Source organism: Tupaia chinensis, unplaced genomic scaffold (genome assembly GCF_000334495.1).
Source record: "Tupaia chinensis unplaced genomic scaffold, TupChi_1.0 Scaffold000399_1, whole genome shotgun sequence".
NCBI lineage: Eukaryota > Metazoa > Chordata > Mammalia > Scandentia > Tupaiidae > Tupaia > Tupaia belangeri.
Genome location: NW_006159901.1, coordinates 1,253,660 through 1,270,759, shown reverse-complemented (window position 1 = coordinate 1,270,759; position 17,100 = coordinate 1,253,660). Strand labels below are relative to the sequence as shown.

The 17,100-nt window shown below is 39.1% G+C and overlaps 1 protein-coding gene across 2 annotated transcripts in view; it reads right to left on the bottom strand.

The window, feature by feature from the left end:
- Positions 1-17,100, bottom strand: part of REEP3 (receptor accessory protein 3) — a 98,470-nt gene that overhangs the window by 19,950 nt on the left and 61,420 nt on the right. For both annotated transcript variants that reach the window (XM_006154166.3, XM_027774080.1), the window contains exons 3-5: positions 9,282-9,358; positions 6,202-6,322; positions 5,665-5,778 (exon numbers count right to left, since the gene is read on the bottom strand). In XM_006154166.3, coding sequence (XP_006154228.1) covers positions 5,665-5,778; positions 6,202-6,322; positions 9,282-9,358 — 312 coding nt within the window. The remainder of the gene's footprint in view (positions 1-5,664; positions 5,779-6,201; positions 6,323-9,281; positions 9,359-17,100) is intronic.

Genomic DNA, 17,100 nt, shown 5'->3' with positions numbered 1-17,100 from the left:
AATCTCTTTTCCCTTCGGATATCCAATGATTAATCTGATTAAGCCCAGAATAGAATTGACTGCATTTTCTAGGAAACAATATATTTTAATGTTTTTAAGATGAAAGTAATACAGATTTATTGAAGAACATTTGTCACATATAGAAAAATGTAAAAAAGAAAATAAAACATTATTTGTAACTCACCACCAGAACTACCTCTATGTATTTATATGTCCTTTTAGTTTTTTTATGACTCATCATTCTTTGAGAGCAGGGATTCTCAGTTTTCACTCTAATTACTACCATGGGGTCAATAAATTTTTGCCGTGGGGAGCTGTCCTGTGCTTTGTAGGACATTAAGCAGCATCTCTGACATCTAGCCATGCGATATCAGTAGCTGTCCCCTCCCAGTTGTGACAACCTAAAATGCCTCCTGGTGGGGTGGGGGAAGAGTACAAGATTGTCTCCAGTTGAGAATCACTTTTTTTAGAGAAAAAGGGGTTTAAAAAATCAGATTCTACCTCTCTGTTTTAGAGGTGGGAAAATAAGAGGTGTGAAAATTAATACGTGGATCAGCAAAGATAATTTGCTCAAAATCTCATGGTTAATTAGAGGCTCAATCAACACTGAAAAAATCTAGACTAAAAAAAATCCAGATTAACTTGCCTTCAAGTTAGAATTCAATGTTCAATACACTATTCTGTTTCCCAAGATGTAGAGAAAATAGTATAACCTTTCTTTTCCACTGTCAGGACAAATCTCTTTTTTAGTAGATGAATCAAAGCAGCTAAATAATCCTTGAATCCTTTCACAAATAGAAAGCCATTAGAACAGACAGCAAGATGTCAGGATTTCTGATCTAATCATGATCATTTAAAGTCATTTAGATTTCAGTAATTTTAGCTATAAAGCTTGAATTTCTGTGACAATTAATTTTTTATATCTGCTAAAGAATTCACCAAGAAAAGGCCACCAGAGAAAATTCAAAGAGGTGGTTAATATGACTAAGAGTACTTTTCTTCATCTGTCCTTCAGCTGGCAGTAGTGCTGTTCATCTGTACAAAAGCCACCTGCATTTCTCATGTGAAAAGCTTGGAATGCTGAATCTCCTCAGCAAAATCCTTGAAGGACCTTCACATGTTTGTGCTTTGCTCAGCCAAAATAAACTTGTACACTGACCTTGTGAACAGATGCCTGGTAATGAGGTCACAGAACTGAGTAGCATTTTCAGAAAATTGCTTTACGGTGTAATAAATGTTCTGATTAGATTCCTATTTTCATCTTTAACAGGCTCAGGTGGCTCAACCTAGGAAACCTAGTCAGGGGTATCTATGCCTTAAAGGTCATACCAAGAGTTCAAGAATTTTTAGCCTAAAAGATATTTTTAAGAAACTATGTATAGTAAAAATTTTAAATAATTCTCAAGGCTTACTCTTGGCTTTCTTGCAGCTTCTCCTTAAACTTGACCTACTTCCTGTATCAGTTTCAATTTACTCTTCACTGTGAAGTGTCTGGTTCAATGATTCTTCCATGACAATGCCTTTTCTTGAAATCTCCAGAGGTGAAACTAATTTCACCTACTTTAAAATAAGCACACTGTAACAGGACGCAAATAGCATTAACATTGCGCTAGATTCAACACATTTAATGACCATTTCTTTTTCTTTTTTAGAAACTTGCCAGAGTGCACGTGTGCTAGTCAGAAACAAAGAGGCCGAGGGAGAAAATAATCCTTCACCCCCATGAGTCATGGTCACACCCAATCCCTTCTCCTCGTTTCTTTATCCTGTCTGGATTTTGGGCATGCATGCGCACATGGCTGACATGTTTCTCAAGTTGCTGAATCCAGGATTGGAACTGCACTGACAGTCATGTGGGATCTGGCTCTTTTAATCACCAGGCCAGGGGGCTGGCCCATTTAATGACTATTTATAAAAGACAAAATAGACTCCAGAATAGAGTCTTCAATATTCCTGTATTGATAAGGGGAATGGCAAAGCTTCCTTCATAAATAGGGATCTTGTCAATAAGAAAATCATGTTATAATGAACAAGTGGGGACAATGTCAAAATCAATTTCAATTGCGAGCTATTTGTTTCTATTTGTTTTGCAATAGTAAGCCTGATGATTTTTATGTTCTTTGCCTTCTGCCTTTAGGGTAAAGAGGTGATTTTCATGTGTTAAATACATAAATAAAACCCACAAATCACAAAGAAGACAGCTAGAAAAATGAATAAAGGTTTGCCTTTATAGCATTTTGGTGAGATAATGCTTATTTTAAGAATGAAGGGAAGGGACCAGCAGATGGCAAAAATGGTTAGGTCGCTAGACTCCCATGTAATCAATTGCAGACTGAGTCCTGGACCCAGCAGCTTAAAACTCGCGCCAGGCGCATGTTATGCGCAGGCCCAAAATCCTGAGGGAAGAATGGAGGAGAAGGGCTTGTGATGTGGCCATTCCCCTGGGGGAGAGGTGAATTCTCACTTTCTGTCTCTCTATTTCTCTGGTGAGAGCACATGACCTATAGCAAAAATATCTCTCTCTCTAAAAAAAAATTAAAATTCACAACTGAGAATTTGATCATTACAGAAATTGATTTTTGAGGGTGAAAATCATGATGGCATCATAGATAATGTTATTCTACCTTCAGGCTTTCATTGTCACTATTTAGAAATTTAATACCATTTGGATTCTTGACCATTTGAAGGCGACATATTTTTTGTCTTTGGAATCTTTTTCTTTTTTATAGGTTTTTGCCATAGGGTATGTGTACTCTCCAGAGACAGAGAGAGAGAAAGAGAGAAATCCCCCCCCAGGAAAACCAGCCACACCACAATCCCTTTTCCTCCATTTTCCTCTTGGGATTTTGGGTACATATGTACAAGCTCCCAAAGTGATCTCCAAGCCTCCAGGTAGGTCCCAGACTCAGATCGTGTTGGGCCATATGTGAGTCCAACACCTTAACCACTATACCACTCTACTGGCTTCTATCTTTGGAATTCTTTTTTTTTTTTTTTAAAGAGAGATTTTTGATATAGGGCACATGTGCTTGCCAGAGAGACAGAAAGTGATAAATCACCTCCTAGGGAGGATGACCATGCCACAGTCGCTTCTCCTCCATTCCCCTCTGGGGATTTTGAGCATGCACACACTTGAGCCTGGCCTGCATTTTAAGTCACTGGGTCTGGGATGTGAACTGTGGTCAACTACATGGGAGTCCAGCAATGAAACCATTATTCTATCTGCTGTTCCCTATCTTTGGAATCTTTAAGACTTCTCTCATTAGGTGTTTTGGGCTATCTAGTAACTTTGCCTAGAGTTGCTCATGCTTTTCATTCATTGTACTGGGTACTTTGTAGGTACTTTCAATCTGGAGACCCATGTCCTTTTGTTCTGGGAAATATTATTGCATTCTTTTTTATTTTAGAGAGATTTTTACTATATATAGGGGGTGTGCGCTTGCCAGAAAGACAAAAAGCAAGAACTACCCCCCCCTCCCGGGATGGCCACACCACAATCCCTTCTCCATTCTCCTCTCAGGATTTTGGGCACGCATGCACATGTACCTGGTGTGAACTTCAAGTCTCTGGGTCCGGGATCTGAACCACAGTTAACTGTGTGGGAGTCCAGTGATGTAACCATTACATCATCTGCTGGTTTATTTCTTTGATAATTTCATATATTCTCTCTTTTTAGAACTTCTAGTTGTTGAATTTCAGATCTCCTGAATGATCTTTTTTTAGCAGATTTGGAAATCAGGGGTGCATTTTCATTAAGCAACAAAAAGCAAATGAACTTCTTCTAAAATGAAAAATAGTCTTTGAAATTTTGCTATTTCATTATCCCAATAAAAGGAAAAGCCTTTAAAAGCTAAGTAACAAAGGGCTGGCAGGTGACATGATGGTTGGGGGCATTGGACTTCCATATGGCCGACCAAGGTTTGAGTCCTGGACCTGGCAGCTTGCTTTCTCACTTTTGCTCTCTCTCTCGTGCTCTCTCTCTCTCTGGTCAAATTTAAAATGTAAATAAATAAATAAATAAATAAAGTTAATAAAATAATTCTAAAAAAAAAAAAGCTAAATAACAAGAAAACTATACCATATTCTAGTGCTGGTAATTAAGAGTCATTAACAATGTAGTTGTTCTACATGTGTAGTACATAGTTAATACCCATTTAATCCTCAGTGCAACACTGCTACATGATTTGATTGTTTTCTTATTGATTATATTAATTTTTATATTTGAGCCAAAGATTACTCTGAGAAGTTTTAGTATCTGACTTTTATATCCCGTTCGCACTGGTATTATATTAAATCACCACTCTGAGTAATTATTACTTAAAAAATATTTTATTTAACTTTATTTATTTATTTTAATTTGACCAGAAAGAGACAGAGCAAGACAGAGAGAGAAAGGGAAAGGGAGAAAGCAAGTTTCCTGGTCTGGGACTTGAACTGTAGTCAGTCATGTGGAAGTCCAGTGCCCTTAACCCCTATGTCACTTGCCGGCCCCTGAGTAATTATTTTGATAGCATTGTTCTTTTAGTTCAAGATAACTAAAAGAGCAGTATTTGAGGGGCTAGCAGGTGGTGTGGTTGTTGGGGTGCTGGACTCCCATATGGCCAAACACGGTTCGAGTTCCGGACCTGGTGGCTTGCTTTCTCACTTTCTCTCTCTCTCTTATTCACTCTATCCCTCTCTGGTCTAATTAAAATAAATAAATGGATAAATAAGTTAAATAAAGTAATTCTTAAAAAATAAAGAGATGGACTTGAAAGTAAAATACTACTTACTCTCAGTTTAATTTACTAGCAAACTCAAATTTTCACTTGGCTTGAGGTAGACATATGATATTAATGTTTGTTGAGGTCCTGTTATACACACGGTGTTTTTATATATGCTCTAACAGATGGGTATTAATACTCCCATTTTATATGTGAAACAACTAAGGAACACAGAAATTAAGTAAATTGTCCAAGGTTACAAAGAAATTCACACCCAGCACTTTCAGAATCTGAAGACTATTTTCTTTCCATATACTGTGCGCCCAAGTCAATTATGCTACGGTATTTAAAATAAACCACACCAATTACTACATGCAAAGAAATCCAAAAGCCATATGCAAATGTTCACAGAAGGCATTCATTTGATAACTTGGCTTGCAAACACAACAAATGACATTAGTAACTGGCTAAGTAAAACTTTCAAATTTTAAGAACAGAATTTTTTTTTCATGCCTTATTTTGAATAATCAGTTACCTCAAATTGATTGAAGGAGAGGTGCAGAAGTAAGCCAGAAATCCTACCAAAATATTGCCATCGAGAGAGAGAACACCAGTCAAGACAGAGAAAGAAAGAATGGTCATCTTTACCAGTGGTGATTAATTCAGAGTACTTTATGGTAACAAGCAGAAAATTATAACAAAATAACATTTTCAGGTATGTCGTATTTATTAACTACCTCTCATTTGGTGATCAACTAAGAGCCTCAAAATACCCAGTAGTTATAGAAAATAAGATGTTAAAATGTCCTTCAATTATCTACTTGTTTTCTCCAGTATTAGCAGAACAAGTCTTAAGCAAAATTCTGCCATAATTTTATAATGGTTGGAAATAAAATGCCACCTTATTGTCTCTGTTGACCTAATGTGACATTAGATTTATAGAAGTAAAGGAAAAAATTACCTTGACTGCTGCAGTGACGGCAGCTGTAGCTGCTAAGTTTAAACCTTGCCGTCCAAAGTTTACCATAGTCTCATAGCCTCGTTCCTTTGCTTGTACAATGTAATCATCAATCTCCTAAAAAGAAAAAAATCCAGTTAACTTTATATAAAAGTAGTATTAAGAAGCCAGGCCTAGGGACCAGCAGTTAGCGTAATGGCTATGTCACTGGACTCCCATGTAGTCAATTGCGGTTCGAGTCCCAGACCCAGTGGCTTAAACTAGCACTGGGCACGTGTGCATGTGTGCCCAAGATCCCGAGAAGAGAATGGAGAGGAAGGGATTGCAGTGTGGCTATCCCCCCTGGGGGGTGATTTCTCGCTTTCTGTCTCTCTGTCTCTCTCTGACTGTCTGGCGAGCGAACAAACTCTATAGCAAAAACCTCTTAAAGAAAACAAAAAAAGCCAGGCCTAAAACTTTCTCTTCATTAAGTTTAGAGCATACAGCATATGTCAATATACATTTCTGAAAAATGATTTATGAAAATAACATGTATCTTACCCTTTCTTTTGAAGAAAGAAGTGGATGAAGGAATTTTCTATATATTAGACTTGCTCCTTTGGTATAGGGAGAGAGCAGCCATATGACAAAAGCAATCTTCAGCTCATAGTACAGGGGAAACCTAACAAAAAAATTTGGAAAAAGCTGCCGGTGAAAAATAAACTATAATGAGGAAATCACAAGAATAAGTTTTTAAAAGTTCAGTCATTATACTGAGCTTTCCTATATAAAAGTTTCAAACATAACAGTTAGTGATCCAAAAAACAAATATGTTTGAATTGATGAATTCATCTCATTCGGCTACAATTCAGTTAGGAAACAGGGACCTGACCCTGCAGAGATTCACATCTTCTAGTACAAGATTCTTCCTTTGCAGGAAGCACAGGAAAGCTGCCAAAATGACTGCAGTAGTTAAGAGAGGGCATTAAGAGCATTTAACCTCAGCAGTAAAAACAACCTACCTTGTTTTTGGAGCCAAACTGCCATGAGTCCACGACATACGTCTATGCACTAGGCTACAGCGTTATATGCTCCAAGTGCATGTGTTTACGCCATGCAGGCATCTCCTTATCTTTCTCCAAACTCCCACAAAATTCCCCCTCCAATCTCTTCTGGCCAGAACTGCAACACTTAGTAGACCTGAATCACTCCGTCGCAAGAGAAATGGAATTACAACTGTGGTAGACTGGGGGTTAGGATTATAAATCCGTGTCTCTCCCCATGTGACTGCACTTGCTTCTCTGTAGGCTGAAAATATTCCCCAACCAATGACTGTGGAGTTAGCCAACAGACTGTGAACTTGACATTCGTTACATGAAAGTAGAAGCTTTAAATATCCTCTGACTCCTTCACCCCAACACCTTCAACCCCTTGGTTTAAGCTTTTGTTTTTGGCCATGTAAATAACTGCTCCTTCAGCCTTGGTTCTAAAATGAAAAAATAATTAAAATAGCCGAGTCCAGCAAAGCTATGGGTGGCCACTGCCCTTGTGTAGTGTAAGAAATACTGTAAAAGTTCATTTTTCTAAGCCTAAGTGCTTGCAGGGTTGTTTGTTGCCGTGGCACAGTTAACTAGTACATCATGAGGGACCAACATCTTGTGGCCCCTGAGGCATTAAGATATATGATAAACTGAGTGACTCTAGGTGCTTTGGCAAGACAGACGGGAAGTGAGCGATGACTAATGAGTATTGAGTAGTCAGCAAAGGGTCTCTGCCACAATCCAATTACAGAGGAATCACCTTATTTCAATGTTCATATTAAATATTTTCTACACTTTTTAACAACATGTATAGGCTGCATTTACCATCAGAAGAAAAAAAAAGTGATGTTTTAAAAACAAAAGAACTTTAAAATTTAGACCTAGATAGTTTGACATCTGTGTTCTGTCATTTAATGAACAAACAAACAAAAAATCTCCCCCAAAACAAATATAACAGGTAGATGAACAAGCCTGGGGGCAAGTGGGAAAACTTAATATTGCAATTCAGAGGAGAAAGATGAGCGCAGATACAGAGACATTCATAAACAAAGGCAGGTGGTGAGAATAGTTTAGTCTGATAACTTCTGTATTTTTTTTGGCAACTCCAGTGTGACCTAAAGTGCTATGAGACAATCAGAAATACAAAGTGGGAGAGAACAGTAAAGGTTTGAAACAGACACAGGTGGGAATGGAAGCAGAAAATGACCAGAAGGAAGTAAAAGGAATAATGAGGTTCAAATTGATACCTATTTGAGCAGCTGACTGATTTTTTTCCAGCTGCATTTAATAACCCAGGTTAAACAAAAGCAAAGAAGGGTGACTATTGGGCTAACTTGGGCTGAGGTTTGTGTGGCAGGAGGAACTGAAGATACTGGCATTTTCATAACTTAAAATACTGTGAAAGACTTTTCCAGGTGATGGTAGAGTTTTGATGAGACTGTGTGACTGAAATAACACAAGGAGAGGAATTTATTTCATTAAATACTGCTCTGCAGTAAAGTGTTAAATCCTTGAAGATAAAAAAAAAAAATGTTTTCATTTTGCCTCATAGCTACTTGGAATAGAACAAACAAGGAGCTGGTGTTGAGTGGGTGTCCACATGGATGTTGACACTGCCCAGTGAGAATGTTTGCAGATGAGAGTTTTTTAATGAAGAAATTGCATATTTTATTAATTGTTTATTTTGCTGGGAAGATGTTGCTTTAACTGTATAAAATAGCACCAGCAAATGCAAAATTAAAATAGTACTCTTCTTTGACACTTTACAACTAACAAAAACTTTTCTCCACTCCCAGTTATTTTCAATAGAAAGATCATTAAGTATTCTGACCCAAATTCAGGGATGCATATAAGCAAGATACAGTGTTATATAAGGCTTAGGACAATGGTGTTATCATTAATTACATACTTTTTCTAACTAGTTTTTATCACAAATAATAGTCTCATAAATTCTGACTACTGATTTGATTTGAGCATGGTTTAAGAATCATAGTGTAGATGAGAGCTTTAAGGATGGGGAGAGAGTGCTAACACCAGATGCTGTGGGCTTACAAGGAGGGGTCATGGCCCAGCACTGGTGGTGCACTGATAGCACCACTGCTTGGGAGGCTGGAAGCTGCACGGGAGGCCTTGGTTCAGTTCATGAGTCAATGAACAAGCCAGGCATGGTTGTGTGCCTATAATCCTGACTAATTTGGACTTGAAGGCATGAGGATAAAGATAGAGTAAGATCCTGCCCCAAATACCTATCTTTCCTTCTCTCGCTTTCTCTGTCATAAAGTAGGCTGGAGTCATTTAGGAGGTGACAGAGAAAAATAGTCCGAAGTCATCAGTATAGAAAAAGGATGACTACAATGGCATTTCCAAGATACTGAGGAAAGGTATGCAGGTGTGGGCAGCAAGTGCACATGAGAGAGGAGCACAGTGACTTTATTTGAGGGGGACTATAACAAAAATGATGTCCTTCAAAGGAAACAAAAGATGGATAAAATGAGGTGGTGGACAATTATGTAACGTGACCTTATTCACTGAGTTAATAGCAAACAAAGGACACCTAAGAGTGAGCCTGCAGTCTGGCCCCTTCTTGATAGCAGAACTTACCAAGCAACTGTTTGATCTGTTATGGTTTCAATCACAGTATAGAGCGCGAACACAATCCAGTACATCATCCACCGAACCTGGAAATAATCAATATACCCATGTAGCAACAGACTAAGATGATGTGCAATTTTGAATAATTACACAAATGGACACATTTCTACACACACACACACACACACACACACACACACACACACACAAACACATCGGGTCAAAGCAGAAGGTGCTGGTTAAGTTTCGACAGGTTTTAAGTTTGAGTTCCTTACATCGTTATGTCAACAACTTGGCAGGGCTCAACAGATGACGTGGTGGTGAAGGGTACTTAACTCCCACATGGCCAACAGTTCGAATCCTGGATCTTGTAACTTGCTTTCTCACTTTCCTTTTCTCTCTCTCACTCATTCACATTGTCCCTCTCTGGTCAAATTAAAATAAATTTAAAAAAAGTTAAATAAAATAATTATTAAAAAAATAAAACTTGGGACACAAGAATTAAAGAATAATAAATCTCTGGGGCTTAATACAAAATAATTTAGAACTCTAAATCAAAGAAACTGAAAAATAGAAAATACTTTTTTTTCTTTTCTTTTTTTTTTTTGAGAGGTTTTTGCTATAGGGCGCGTGTGCTCGCCAGACAGACAGAGAGAGACAGAGAGAAAGAAAGCGAGAAATCACCCCCCCAGGGGGGATGGCCACGCCACAATCCCTTCTCCTCCATTCTCCTCTCGGGATCTTGGGCACACACGCACACGCACCCAGTGTGAGTTTAAGCCACCAGGTCTGGGACTCGAACTGCAGTTTACTATATGGGAGTCCAGCGACATAGCCATTACACTAACTGTTGGTTGGTCCCATATTTTTTTTAACTGGAAAAAAGTGTTTGAGAGATTTTTGCTATAGTGTGTGTGCACTCGCTAGAGAGACAGATAGAAAGTGGGAAATCACTCCCCGGGGGGATGGTCACTCCACAATCCTTTCTCCTCTATTCTCCTCTCGGGATCTTGGGCACGCACATGTGCCCACCGTGAGTTTTAAGCTGCTGAGTCCTGGACTTGAAGCACAGTCAACTACTTGGGATTGTAACCATTGATATAACCATTACACCATTTGTTGGTCCCTTGGAAAAAAGTTTTTTAGAAGACATTATTTGTGCTTCTGCTCATTAATATTGGGTTGTCGGAAAGTCATGACGCAATTTTGCATAGAAAACAAAAAAAATACATCCTGGCTTCTCTGACAACCGAATATAATAATAGTAAACACACAACACTATACCAACTTGGGCTGGAAACTGTGCTAAATATATTATATATACTAATTCCTTTAATCTCTCCAACAACACTATGTAATATCACTGATTTAACAACAACAACAAAAAGGTGGCACAGAGAAGTAAAGTGACTTCCCCAAGAGCATTCAGCTGGGATTTAGATCTAGGCTGCCTAACTCTGGAAATGGTTAACCAATTATACCATGCAGGGAGAGAAAATGTGAAGAATTACTGCTGTGGGATCCAAGAATAATAATGATAATAATAATAATAATAATAATAATGATCTATGGGACCTCATTCCAATCAATGACTATAAATAAATAAATAAAGGTCTTATAAACAGTGAAAAAATTGACAAAAATATTTAGTTTTAATAGAGATGCTTGTTTGACCTAAATATTTAGTTTTAATAGAGATGCTTGTTTATGTATTTCACAGATAATACAAAAGTATATCTAAAATAGCTTTTTTTTTTTTTACAATTTTCTATTTATATGGACAAACCAATTAAAAATAGCCAATAGTAGTTTTGAAATACTTGTACTGTGAAATGTGAATAATACCAATTTGCTCTAATTCATAGAGCATCCTAAGAGCTTTTTAAAAGTGACAAAAGTAGGGTACATTATATTTAAAATACTGAGTAATTAATATTTATAAGTTATATCTCAAAACCAAATTTTTTTTTTTTTTTTGGGAGAGGTTTTTGCTATAGGGCACGTGTGCTCACCAGAAAGACAGAGAGAGACAAAGAGATAGAAAGCGAGAAATCACCCCCTGGGAGGATGGCCACACCACAATCCCTTCTCCTCCATTCTCCTCTCAGGATATTGGGCACGTACGCACATGCACCCGGCGTGAGTTTAAGCCACTGGGTCTGGGACTCAAATTGCAGTCAGCTACATGGGAGTTCAGTGACATAGTCATTACGCTAACTGCTGCTGGTCCCCCAAATGTTCTTTTTAGTTTTTCACTTTTCATGAGTTATTTTGTTTGTTTTTAAAGAATTATTTATTTAATCATTCATTTATTTTTTAATTTGACCAGAGAGACACAGACAGAGAGAGAGAGGGAAAATAAGAAAGCAAGCCACTAAGTCTGGAACTTAACTGTGGTTGGCCATGTGGGAGTGTCTAGGGCCTTAAACACAACACCACCTGCTGGCCCCAGGAGTTATTTATTTTTTTAAAAGGGTTTTGCCATAGGGTGCATGCACTCACTAGACAGAGACAGAGAGAAGGAAAGTGAGAACCCCCAACCCCTCAGTGGGAATAGCCACATCACAATCCCTTCTTCTCCATTCTACTCTAGGGATTTGGGGCCCGCACGTACACAAACTCACAGTGCTTTCTCAAGTCGTGGGTCCGGGACTCTAATCGCAGAGTTGGCCCTGTGGGACTGAGTGCCCTAAGCACCATGCCACCTCTCCCTTTCAAGTAAGGGATATGATATCATATAAGCTCATTCAAACAGCCTTTCTAATCCAAACACTAATTTAGCACTTTTACCTCTCAACTGTATTCACAAGGTTATCTTTTACCCTTGTGGATTCTAGTTCTCTCACCTTCAAAAGAAGAAATGAAAAAAAAAAAAAAGTGACTGCACAGAGAACAATGTGCTTTCATAGAGCTAGAACAGACCTTGGAGGTGATCAAGTTTCTTAAAACTAAGTAAATATTTATGGGAAAAAACTGTAAAAACATTATAAGAGCAACCGTTGTGGTTGGGTCTCCGATTCAGCCTATCCTAGGACTCTCCAGAAGACACCAAGAAACCCTAGTGCTCCGTGGGTTACAGTCTGAAGACAAATAGTATGGTATACTTCCTTACTGTACTGATGGCCAAAACAAATAAGGTGCTCAAGGTCACTAGCTAGTAGGCGGCTGAGGGAGGCACAATCCATCTGGAAGCCTCAGCTATGCAGCTTTTCAAACAAGTGCCACCACTAGACCAATCTTACCGGTTCTCTACAATTTCCTGGTTCTCACCCTCTCTGCACTCAGCGCAGGGGTTTCAGCGTCAACATTAATGCCTCCTTTCCTGAGAAAGTGGAGGCTTAAGTTAAATTTGGTTTTCTTCACATAAGGCTTCAGAATGCTCAGAAAAATAAACGTATGCAACTCAATGCTTAATTTTCATTATTTCACAAACATCATTATGGTTATGATCTTCCCAAGGGTAACAACTGTAAGCAATACTACACAGTTATAATTTACCTGTTAGTAGGTTTGAGTAGGGAAAAGGGGGGCTATATAGATTGTAGTTATTTGTTGATATTTCCTGAATGACTAGTTTGAGAACAGCTTAGAGCTGCTGCATGTCCCAAAGATTTAAAAAATACCTGATTTTCTGTCAAGTGCTTACTCAATTTTGAAATGAAGTAATCAAATTAACTTTACAACTCACAAAATAAAAAGGTGCTTTAAAGTACCTAGTGCTTATCTCTAAAAATCAAAACATATATGTGTGTAGATTGCTAAAATACTTTTTAAAATGTCAAAGTTTTTTTTTCAAAAATTTTTTCAGAGGTTTTTGCTATAGGGCGTGTGCGCTCGCCAGACAGAGAGAGACAGAGAGAGAGACAGTGAGAAATCACCCCCCAGGATGGATGGCCATGCCGCAATCCCTTCTCCATTCTCCTTTCGGGATCCTGGTCACGCACGCACGCACATGCGCCAGGCGTGAGTTTTAAGCCACCGGGTCCGGGACGCAAACCGTGGTCACCTACATGGGAGTCCAGCGACACAGCCATGACGCCAACTGCTGGTCCCTAAAATGTCAAAGATTTAAAAAGAGGGGTCAGCAGGTAGCGTGATGGTTGAGGCTCTGGACCCCCATATGGTCAGCCATAGTCCTGGACCAGGCAGCTTGCTTTTGCGTGCTCTCTCTCTATGTCTCTCTCTGGTGAGTCCATGTGTCCTATAGCAAATTAAAAATAAATAAATAAAATTAAATATATATATATATATATATATATATATATATATTTTAGAGAGTTTTTTTCTATAGGGCATGTGAGCTCACTGGAGACACAGAGAGAGACAGAGAGATAGAAAGCAAGAAATCACCCTGCAGAGAAGACGCACATGCGGGACACGAACGCAGTGGACTATGTGCGAGTCCAGCGACATAGCCACTATGCTAACTGCTGATCCCCACAATCTGTTCTCTTGAACTTAGAGCTATTTTTCTTCTTATCAACATGTTGGGTTGTTGGAAAATTCATTATGCATTTTTGCACAGAAAAATACATAACTTTTCCGACAACTCAATAGTTGAAACTAGGCAATAATTGCATTATTTTTAAAATAATTATTTAATTTTATTTGTTATTATTCTTCTTTTAAATTTGAACAGAGAGAGACAGACAGAGAAGTGGGGAGAGAAGAGAGAGAGAAAGAGAGAGACAGAGAGACAGAGAGAAAGTGAGAAAGCAAACCACCAAGTCCAGTCTAGGACTTGAACTGTGGTTGGCCATGTGGGAGTCTAGTGCCTTAACCACTATGCCACCTGCTGGCCTCTCTAGGCAGTAATGAAATGAATTCAGTGAGCATGTGTTATTCATGTGAGCAACAACAAAGATAGTTACTTCTGAAAATATACTGGTTTCTTTTTCCCATTAATAAATTTGGTTGGGATTTTATACCAAATGATTAGTTAACAAAGCTTTCGTTAAAACTATACCCTCCAGGGCCAGCAGGCATGGTGGTTAAGATGCTGGATACTCCCACATGGCTGACCATGATTTGAATGCTGGACCAGGTGGCTTGCTTTCTCACTTCCTTCAAATTAAAATAAATGAATGAATAAAATAATAATAATAATAAAAAAGCCCTTGCTTCTTTAAAGAAAAAAAAACCTATATCCTCAAGGATTTTCTGTATACTGTTTAAGGTTTTGCCCAAAGGAAATAGCAGAAAAATGGCAAGGTTAAAAAAAAAAAAAAAAAAAGAAAAAGAAAGTTGCAAACTTAAATGTAAACATAAGTGAATGTGAAGTTAAAATATTCTTTTTTTTTTGAGAGACAGAGAGAGACAGAGAGACAGAAAGCGAGAAATCACCCCCCAGGGGGGGATGGCCACACCACAATCCCTTCTCCTCTGTTCTCCTCTCAGGATCTTGGGCACGCATGCACATGCGCCCAGCGTGAGTTTTAAGCCACCGGGTCCGGGACGCGAACTGTGGTCGACTACATGGGAGTCCAGCAACATAGCCATTACACTAACTGCTGGCCTATGGCCTGGTGATTAAGGAAGCTGGCTGACTGTGCGGTTCATGTCCTGTACTGGGCTGCTTAAAATATACACCAGGTGTATGTGTGTGCATGCCCAGAATCCTGAAAGGAGGGAGAAATGGAGAAGAGATTATGGTGTGACCATTCCCAACTGGAGGTTTGTGTTTGTGTGTTCCCCCTCCCCCAACTGTCTCTCTGGCGAGCACGTCCAACCACTAGCAAACTTGAAAAAAGAAAAGGAAAAAAGAAAGAAAGAAAGAAAAGAAAAAAGAAATTCTTTTTTAAGGCCAGCAGTGGTGGTGCATGACCCTGTTGGGGCACTTGCCTCTTTCTCTGTTCCCCTTTCTCTTTCTCTCTCTTTTTCATGGAAGAAATAACATAAAAAATAAACTTGGAAGAAAATATTCTTCTAAAATTTTTTTTAAGGAATTACTTTATTTAACTTTATTTATATGTTTATTTTATTCATTTATTTTTTGGAGAGGTTTTTGCTATAGGGTGTGTGCACTCACCAGAAAGCAAGAAACCACTCCCCAGGGGGGATGGCCATGCTGCAATCCCTTCTCCTCCATTCAGGATCTTGGGCACACATGCATATGTGCCCGGTGTGAGTTTGAGCCACCGGGTCTGGGACTTGAACTGCAGTCGACTACATGGGAGTCTGGCGACACAGCCATTATGCCAACTGTTGGTCCCTGCTATTTTTTTTTTAAGACAGGGTCTCACTTGTTATGTCTCAGTTTCCCTGCTGGTATACAGATGTGCTACTGTGCTCAAGCTCTTTTTAAGACCGGGTCTCATTATGCTGCCCAGGTTAGCCTTAAGCTCACAGTTGACCTGCCTCAGCTTACCCATCACTGGGATTACAGGCGCATGACAGCATGCCTGTTCTAATTTAGTCTGGATGGGGACCTGAACTTGGGCCTCATGTGATCCTAGCCAGCAAAGCTCAGTGTCATAGCGGTATACACGACTAAAGCTGGGCCTACCTTTTAAGTTAATGGAAGAAAACATTCCCAGCATAATCTTTATTAGATTTTTGTCTATGTGAGAATAAACTGTAACTACTATTCTTTTCTTTCTTTCTTTCTTTTTTTTTTTTTTGGCACAAGGTGTGTGTGCTTGCCTGAGAGAGACTGAGGGGAAGTGAGAAATCGCCCCCTGTGGGGATGGCCATGCTATAATCCCTCTCTTCTGTCCTCCTCCTAGGATTTTGGGCAATGCAAACACACAAGCTTGGAGTGATTTTCAATCCACTGAGTCCGGGACTCAAACCGTGTTTGGATATGTGGGAGTACAGTGCCTTAACCACCACTCCACCTTCTGGCTCAAACAGTGTTTCTTTCCAGTTCAGAAACAACTGGTAAAAAATCAACTAACTGTTTAGATATCTTCATGAGAACAATGAGTAATAAGAAAGCGGTACCTAACGTTTTCTTGAAAGTCTCTGACTCTTTCCAGTGATAAACTCCAATCCCACACAGAAGGCAGTTCATTTTTAGGGTTTGTGTTACAGTTCAGGCTTACATGACAGATAAGAATTGCCTGACTACTCTGTAACTACTTATAGGAAGCCTAGCTTATGACCATAAAAGTCTGTGAAAAACAACAAAAAAGTCATTTTGATCCCAGAGAATGCAATTTTCCAATAAGGTGAAGCTCACACCTATAAGCACTAAGATGGGAAGTCACATATCCACCCTAGTTTTGATTAATCTTTCCCATTAAACATAATTTAGTCAATTCTTGAGGACTCAGGTGGCATCATTAAAATAACACCTTGTTGGGACCAGCAGATGGCATAATGGTTATCTTGCTGGACACCCATGTGGTTGACTGCAGTTTGAGTCCTGGACCTGGTGGCTTAAACCCACGCCTGGCGTGGTGTATGCCTACATGCCCAAAATCCCAAGAGGAGAAAGGACTGCAGCATGACTAGCTCCCTAGGGGCTGATTTCTTGCTTTCTGCCTCTCTGGTGAGCGCACGTGCCCTATAGCAAAAATCTCTTAAAAACAAACAAACAAACAAACAAAAGCAAACACCAGACATTGGGACCAGCAGATGGTGTAATGGTTACGTTGCTGAACTCCCATGTAGTGAACTGCATTTCAAGTCCCAGATCGAGTGGCTTAAAACTCAAGCCGGGCACACGTGCATGCATGCCCCAAATCCTGAGAGAATGGAAGAGAAGGGACTGAAGTATGGTCATCCTCTGTGGGGGGTGATTTCTCGCTTTCTGTCTCTCTGGAGAGTGCACATGCTCTATAGCAAAAATCTCTCTCTAAAAAAGAAAAAAAAAAACACTCATTAA